The sequence below is a fragment of the Lutra lutra genome, chromosome 3, assembly GCF_902655055.1.
Source record: "Lutra lutra chromosome 3, mLutLut1.2, whole genome shotgun sequence".
NCBI classification, from domain to species: domain Eukaryota; kingdom Metazoa; phylum Chordata; class Mammalia; order Carnivora; family Mustelidae; genus Lutra; species Lutra lutra.
The window spans coordinates 38,778,540-38,787,317 of NC_062280.1; the positions used below are offsets into that span (position 1 = coordinate 38,778,540).

General features: G+C 47.5%; 1 protein-coding gene across 1 annotated transcript in view; it reads left to right on the forward strand.

Annotated features, from left to right (window-relative positions):
• FBXO36 (F-box protein 36) overlaps positions 1-8,339 on the forward strand; it is a 90,538-nt gene extending 82,199 nt beyond the window's left edge. The window contains exon 4 of the mRNA XM_047721242.1: positions 6,084-8,339. Within this exon, the coding sequence (XP_047577198.1) occupies positions 6,084-6,272 (189 nt within the window). The 3' untranslated portion in view covers positions 6,273-8,339. The remainder of the gene's footprint in view (positions 1-6,083) is intronic.
• Positions 8,340-8,778: the final 439 nt, after the last annotated feature.

Here is an 8,778-nt window from a genome sequence, read left to right on the forward strand (position 1 = left end):
GAGCTCATGACCTGAGCCGAAGGCAGATGCCCACCCTACTGGGCCACCCAGGCACCCCCCACCCTTATTCTTACAGACCCTTAATTTCTCCATTTTTAAAAGGAGAGTTCTTATCTAGATAAGCCCTTGGATCCCCTTCAACTTTTAGATAGCATCATGTGTGTTAGGTTCATGCACCACCGCCAGGGGGAGCTAAATCCACGATTAGCTGTGCCTTGGCTCACAGTCCCAAGAACCATAGCCAGGACGCATATCTCATGTTTCTCAGCCTGGCATCTACCAAGCAAAGAGCCCCAGGGTTTGGGCATCTTAAATGGGGGCATTATGTAGACCAATTTATAATATAAAACAAACTGTAAGTATTTCCAGTATAAAATACGAGTCACAAATGAAGTTACACTGGTGAAAATTTAAGCTCCCTTTTGAGAATTCTTTTCTTTCCCTCCAGATGTCATAGTTCTTTTCAATAATTCTTCATTATATGAGGCACACTGATATCCTGAGATGTATCGTACTGGTAAAGGGGTAGTCATCTACCTTGGTGTTAAGAGTTCAAATCTTTTAAAGGAGGATTGGAAGATCCATTAATTTTTAAATATTAAGACATTTTCTAAGAGTTTCCCTTTGTTGTTTATATTTAGAATATGCTGTGATCTGAGTAGAGAAATTAGACCTTGAAGGACTGTTGAAGATGGGCTAAGATAATAATGATTTGACCAATATCAGAATGCTTGGAGGGCTGTCAATATCAGAAGATTCAGTGTTGCTGTGTCCCGGTAACCTTTATGTGAATGTGTAATGCTTTTTGCTTTGATATTTATGCAGAAAGGATCTTAAGTTCTTATGCCTTCTTTTACTATTCATTTCTATTTGTAATTCCTTCTTTTCCCTTATTAGAGTACTTTTAGAGTAGCATAAAAATATAGAAAAGTATAAAAGTAAAAAGTCCTGGCTGATTTCTGCTTAAAATGGAATGTAATGGTGTCCTGAAATAGACATGACACTGACGTGTCTCCCCCTCCATAGAAGGAAGTTAGGATGCAGGAGAGCAAGGCAGGACAGAGCCAAGGCCAGGCCCTGGGTGGCGCTAGTGAGAATGCTTGGTTGCCTGGGGCTAGGGATGGGGAGGGGAGTGGGTGTCAGCTATAGGCCAGGTGGGCTGAAATGGTGGCCCATAATAGGAGGACAGAAATCAGGGGCACCCACTGTTCCCCTTTAGATGGCTTTTGAATGCTGGGGTGGGTTCCAATCCTAATACTCAGGGCGGGGTGCGTCTTGTGAGGGACAGGTAGAAATGGAGGTAGTAACAGGCAGAGCAGGGCTGTGTCCAGGGCTGGAGCTGACACCAGCTCTGCTATGTGTGTGTGTGTGTGTGTGTTGGGGGAGCGGGCTGCCTGGTAATCAATCGTTCAGGCCTTCCTCCCAGAGATAATGGAAGCAGTTGGGCTTCCCCATGACCCAATGTTTGGGGCATCAACCCTTCGATGTTGCACTATTCATACCAGTCTGAGCCCACAGGTTAGGGGGTGAAGGCTATTGCTTTCCTCACCTCCCGCTGGCCAGAGCCAGTTGCTCAGGGGACCATATGGGACTGGAGATGCTGCCGTCTTGCGCTGTACAAACCGGCTATCCAGAACAGAGCTGCACACACATCAAGAGGCATCTACCCACGGGCAGGATCGTAATAGTGTGCTGTCTTGAACACAGAGCCCTGCTTTCCCATCTTCAGCATTAGAAACAAGAGGCCTTCATTCTTTCACTTCTCTTTTTCCGTGTTTCTTGGGACCATATTTTTTGAACGTGTCTGGCATTAAAAACCAACTCAGAACCAAAGACAACATTATAAATAAGATACCTTTTGTCTTAGAAACTGAGTTTCTTACTCTCCTTTACCCTCCAAGATGTCTATGTTACACCCTCTTCTCTCTCCTGAAGTCCCCTGCTTCCTCACTCTTAGTTGATATTGTGGCCTCTTATTTCATGGAGGAATTGGAAGGAGTCACCAGGGGACTGCCCTACTGTCCCTTCCCCTCATCCCTCTGTCCATCAACTCCGTAAACTTCCTGTCCCAGGTAAGAAGTTCTCCTCCTTATTACCCAAGGTCACATTTCCACCTGTGTGTTTCAGCTTCTCTGCTCAGCTACTTTGCGCATGCAGCTGTCCCTGTCACTAGTTCTACCTCCACTACTGGGCCATTTCCATCAGCACATTAAAAAAAAAAAAAGATGCCTTGACCTGATTCCCTATTCTGCTCTTCAAGCAAAATTCCCTTAAAAGAGTGACCATAATTGCTATATCCACTTTGTCTTCTCCTGTCCCTTCCCGGACCCACTCTAGCCAGGCATTCAGTCCCCACTCTGCCATGGGAACCTCTTGTCAAGGTTACCATTTGCCCACAATATTACAAAAACACCAGTCAGTTGTAAATTCCTGTCTTTTCAGCAGCCTTGAGACCCTGGATTGCTGTCTGGGTTTTCTTCCTTATTCTCAGACTCCCTTGCTGGAAACTGTTTTATTTTCTGACTGCTTTCATGTTGGAATGTCCTAGAGCTCTTCCCTGGGCATTTTCTCTCTCTACAGTCACACCTATGTGATAGCATCTAATCCCAGGGCTTTATTATTATTATTTTTTAAAGATTTATTTATTTGACAGAGAGAGAGATCACAAGTAGGCAGAGAGGCAGGCAGAGAGAGAGAGGGGGGAGGCAGGCTCCCTGTTGAGCAGAGAGCCCGATGCGGGGATCAATCCCAGGACCCTGAGATCATGACCTGAGCCGAAGGCAGAGGCTTAACCCACTGAGCCACCCAGGCACCCCCAGGGCTTTAAATAGTATTTACACACTGATAATTTCCAAACGTGTGTTTCCAGGCCAGGTTGTCTCCTTGAACTTCTTTTTAAAATTAAATTATATTTATTTATTTGATAGAGAGAGAGAGACAGCAAGAGAGGGAACTTAAGCAGGTGGAGTGGGGAAGGGAGAAGCAGGCTCCCCACCTGTGCTCCTACCTGAGCAGGGAGCCCAACGCAGGGCTTGATCCCAGGACCCTGAGATCATGACCTGAGCCAAAGGCAGATGCTTAACAATTGTGCTACCCAGGCACCCCTGAACTCCTTACTTTTAAGTCTAATTGCATGCTCAGCACTTCCACCTAGAAGGAGTATAGACATCGCTGCTTTGACATGCCAGAACCAGACCTCTTGACATCTCCCCCCACCGCCTGCACCCTGCCACATACCTACTGACCAATTCTGCTTCTCCCACAGTCTTATTTTCTCAGTCACTGGCAACACCATCCACCCAGCTGCTCAAGCCAAACAGCTCATCATTAATTCTTCTCTTTGTTCTCACCTCTCATCTAATTCATTCACAAGTCTATGAGCTCCACCTTCAAAACAAATCTACAGTCCAGCCATCTCTCACCTCCTCCCTTGCCACTACCCTGTCACACGCCATCCTCCTGTCTTCCTGGACTTTCCAGTAAGCACACCACAGTGGACTTGCTTTCCCCTGATGGGCAGGACAGTACACCTTCTTCATTTTGCATCTGGATCCCATTAGTTCTCTGGCCGTGGTCTTAGACCACAGAGCTGTTGATCCTGGCGCCGTCCTATGGGCTGCTCAATGTTGATGATGTCATCCTGATAAGCAGGAGGTAGCCTATACTACAGATGCTCTGGCAACATATGCGTATGCCAACGGGGTAGAGATGAGCCGTGCAAAAACGGAGAGGCCTGCCATCTCAATAAATTAAACGAAGATCCCGTGCCTTAGATTTACTTGCTATCATAAGAAAGCAGCCACAGCTCCTTGTGGACGTTTTTTAAGTTTTCAAGGTACGTATGCAATTTGAGTGTGCTTTTCCACATAGCTCGAAAGCCGCCAGTTGTAAGTGGGGCCCAGCTGCGGGTCTGGATTGTGTTGTAAGCAGCCGTGTGCCCCGTGCCTCTCATGAACCCGCAGAGTCAATGATGCTTCAAGGGTCTGCAGCCTCCATGGCAGGGGCCTGTCTGGGTCCTTTGCTGACACCTGTGGGCACGCCTCCAGAGGGAAAGGACAGCTTGTGCCCCAGGGCCTTAGAGTCAAGACCAGAATTTGTTTTTAGGAAAGTTTCTGTTTTTGAAAAACAGCTCTTGGATTTCTCCTGGTTAAAGGCTACTGTTCCGGTTAGACGGTCAACGTCTTGAAGAGAACCAGATTTGGAGATTTGTGGTGATTCCTAGGGAAGGGGTATTTGGATGGACTTCTCAGCGTAAGCCGGAGGATAAAGATATCTGTGTCCCATGGGACTGCTCAGCAAAAGGCACTAATGCAGAGAAGGTTTTCAGTAATTCGGTGAGTCAAATGCTCTGCTCTGTGAAAGGCAGTGCGTTTCCCCCCAGGCACCCTCCTGTTTGCTGGGTTCATGAACAAAATGGCCGCTGGCAAGGACGGGGCCTGTGTGTGGCCTCAACAGTAGCCTCCTCCTCTCAAGATGAATCTGGCTATTGCCTCAGGAGAGGCTAACAGTGAGCCCCCAGGAAAGGCTGTACTCCACGGGGGCCCAGTCAGTCACTTGGGGGCAGGTCAGTAACACCCAGACTTCATCATGGATGAAGCAGCAGTTTGTCCTTCTGGATCCTGGCCCCATTCTAGATACGGATCTGCCTTCCTTGCCCGCCATGGTTCTTCTGCAACATTGTGCGTAAGTTGACTGAATGCCTTCCTTTCCATGACTGTATCCCGTACGAGATTGCTTCGGATTAGTAGTAAATAATTTATGAAATAAATTGGCATACATAAATAAATAAATGTGGCCATGAACACAAAATTTCTTGCCCTTAGCGTATGTGCCATCCATTATCGATCTTTGAGGGGCCCACAGGCTTCCTGCTTTTCTTTGCCTCCTTGTAAGAGAAGTCTTTGTGGGGGTTCGGACAGCTGGGCCATATCTGAGAGGGGCTCGGGCAGAAGGGAGTTGCCCAGGCCAATGTGCTCTGATACTATTGGTTAAAGGTACCCTGGGCTTCTAATTGCTCGCCCGCCATGCCTAGAGCTTTCCACTTCTGGATTTTCATGAATAACGACCACTGAATGGAACTGATGAAAAGGGAAATCAGGGGGCGCCTGGGTAGCGCAGTCAGTTCAGCGACCTGCTCTTGGTTTCAGCTTTCCTGATTTCAGGGTTGAGAGTTCAAGTCCCACATGGAGCCTACTTAAAAAAAAAGTAGTAATAAAATAAAATGGAGGCAAGCCCAGCAGGAGTTAACAATGCTCCCGCCTGAGAAGGTACTGCAGCACTGGGAGGAAGGTCGGTCAACCACACCGTTGTCAGCCTCTGTTAGGTGGTTCATTGGAAATGAACAATATAATGTTGTGTATATAAATTAACTGTATAATGTTGTAAATGGGGCGCCTGGATGGCTCAGTTGGTTAAGCGTCTGCCTTCAGCTCAGGCCATGATTTTAGGGTCCTGGGATGGAGTCCCACATCCAGCTCCTTGCTCAGTGGGGAGCCTGCTTCTCCCTCTGCCTACTGCTCCCCCTACTTGTGCTCTCTCTTTCTCTCTGACAAATAAATAATTAAATTTAAAAAAAGCAATATATTATATGTACTATTTATAGCTATCTTGCATTTTTATTCTTTTTTTTTTTTTAAAGATTTTTATTTATTTATTTGACAGAGAGAAATCACAGGTAGGCAGAGAGGCAGGCAGAGAGAGAGGAGGAAGCAGGCTCCCTGCCGAGCAGAGAGCCCAATGCGGGACTCGATTCCAGGACCCTGAGTTCATGACCTGAGCTGAAGGCAGAGGCTTTAAACCACTGAGCCACCCAGGCGCCCACATTTTTATTCTTAAATGAGATCATGACTTGGTTTATTCCATGAATCAAATATCGCTTCATCCTTCAGGCATTCGTGCACTTGCCTTTCCTCCAAGAGGAGAGGAAGGAGGTGGGAACCGTGTCTGGTGCGCCTTTGTGCCCACGTCACATCTCCTCCAGTATCTCACAGACGACAGGAACTGGAGTGATTCTGTGAGTGAGTAAGTGAGTTGTCCTTATCCTGGGTCTGACATAACCCACCTCTGGCTCTTCCCTCCCACAGCTGTGCACATCGGACAAACTGTGGGAGAAGATAGTGGAGTCCGCCTGCGACACCATCACACCGGAAATGCGTGCCCTGGCCGAGGACGTGGGCTGGAGACAGATGTTCTTCACCAGTAAGCTGCAGCTCCAGCGACGTCTTCGCAAGAGGAAACATAGACAAGGAAGCCAGAGAGACAGTCAATTTTAGGGACACATTTTCTTACCTGCGGCGGGGGTGGGGGTTGAGGCCTGGCGGTAATTCCCTTTTGTGTCCAAATCTCTTTCGTTTCCTTTGACTAAGAACTCGGATTTGAACTTGCTGCTTCAAGGAACCATCGGGAAAGCCTCCTGGGTTTGCACACACAGGCCACCCAACCCGACGAGGCAGGGCCTTGCCTGAACCACAGTCCCCCTGTAGGAAGGCCCAATTCATGGCCCCCACAAAGGGCTGCGGGACAGGAAGCCGAGACACCTGTAAGAAAAGAGGCTTCTGCTGTACAGAAACAAACAATAAATGATTACTCGCAGATTTTTACTACATATCTGTTTTTCTGTAGGCATTTGGAAGGATTTCTGCCTGATAGAGGTGGCTCAGCGTCCCCATGGGCAACGGGGAGGGGCAGGGGCCGCAGGAGTCCCGGGGGCACAGCTGCCTTCCCAGCTCTCTTCTCCTCCATTTGAACTCAGGGCCCTGTCATGTGGCCCCTGGGTGCCAGGCTTTGTCCCTGCTTGTGGACAGCCTGGGATCTGGTCCTCCCTCTAAGAATGTGAACAGCTACGCCTTCTACCCTGGGGATTTTTAAGATTACAAGCTGTGGGTAACTGAGTGAAAACCCAGGTGCCCTTTGTGATCTGTTAACCTGGAAGAGGGGGTAAAAACAGTACCATTTGAGAGGAGGAAACTCTACATCCCTGAGATGGGTAATTTGCAAATTGTTTTCTTCCTGTGCTTTCTAGAGGATGAAGAATTCCCCCACCCCAACCCCCACTCCCATCACACTCAAAGCAGCGAATTATCTGATGACTCCTCTTACGCTACAGAAAAATGTAGCTGTCAACCTCCCATCACTTTATGAACAGTTACCATTTCTTCTTTCCTGCAACCTGCACTTCAGTGCCTGGAAGAAATAATCCATGACCCCCTGCATCCCAAGCAGGGGATTTTCCTGTGATGCCCTGAGCGTCCGCAGGCGCTGATCTCCCCACTCAAGTCCTCCTGAACGGCTCGGGGCCACGACTTTAGTGCTGGGTTCTTTTTTTCCTTTTTACTGACCCTGTGTTCGGACCCACCTAGGTTTTAACCCCCCATCCCTTAAAACTCACCCCCTTAAAACTCACTCATAGATTTCCAGCGACATCTGTGAAAGTGAGCACAGTCTGCTTCCTGGCAGCTGAGGAGCCTGTCAGCATTGTTCTGGATTTAGTCCAAGCACAGAGCGAAGGTTTAACTGGTGAGAGAGCTGGGCTGCCCTCGCCACCCAGGAGGGCCTCTGCCGGGGTGATGCAGGGGAGCGGCTGGCAGGCTGGGAGCGCGCGCTCTTGCACAGGTCCTGCAGCCTTGTTTCTCCCCGAAGTCCCCGACTTCACTCAGGGCGGGAACATGGCTTGACACCACGTGTGCACCGCGACCGTGTGAACACGTAGTTGGTGCGCAACACGACTGCATAAATAGCCCCAGCTCCTTCGCAACATCGATGCAAATATGTCAGCGGCTGAAGCATTTCGTATGTCGTGTTTAATCAACTGAGATTGAAAGCTTATGGGCAGGCACGGCGTTCTAGAGTCAGCATGAATCAGCAGGAACACAAACAAGGCCATTTGAAAACGCTTACTATCTACGGAAAATATAACATAAAAATAGATGCTAACGGTAAATAACAATGAAAAATGAGTTACTGATATGTTGACTATTGCTGATAACAGTTAAAATAACACAGGTTATTTATTAGATTATTCCCGTGATTATTAGCCCTAATAATTTGGGTGCCTTATTACCCAATTATATTTTTTGGTCAAAACAAGCAAAAAACCCAACTAACCAACCAATACCACCAACCTAAAATCCTGCAGGGGACTGGTACCCTCAGCCCTTGAAACACTTTGCCCCTCTTCCCACTCATTTTCCATGTTAGATCCCACGTGGCAATCCCATCAGCTGGAAATAGATAGCTATGGTATTGTCTCTCTGCCCCGATGGACAGCTTTCATGTGGACAAATTACTCTGCTCTGTGCCTGACATACCATTTCACAGCGAAATGCCACAGCACTTTATAGCCTTGTCCTCGCCTATCTTTTTTTTTTTGTTTAAGATTTTTATTTATTTATTTGACAGATAGAGATCTTAAGTAGGTGGAGAGTCAGGCCGAGAGAGAAAGAGAGAGGAGGAAGCAGGCTCCCCACTGAGCAGGGAGCCCGATGCGGGGCTTGATCCCTGGACCCTGAGATCATGACCTGAGCGGAAGGCAGAGGCTTTAACCCACTGAGCCACCCACGTGCCCCTCCTCTCCTATCTTTTAAGCCAGAAGTGTTTCTACTTTGCTCTTGTTTCCCATTGTAATAGTAAAAGCAAAATGCTGATATCTTCTGATAATTTATATGTTTAGTGTTATAAGACCAACTTCTTAAGAGCAAGTGTGAAAATTTATAAACAAAAATAAATATATTTTACTTAATTTCAAGTTCTGTTATTGGTTTCTGTTTTTTTCTTTTTCTG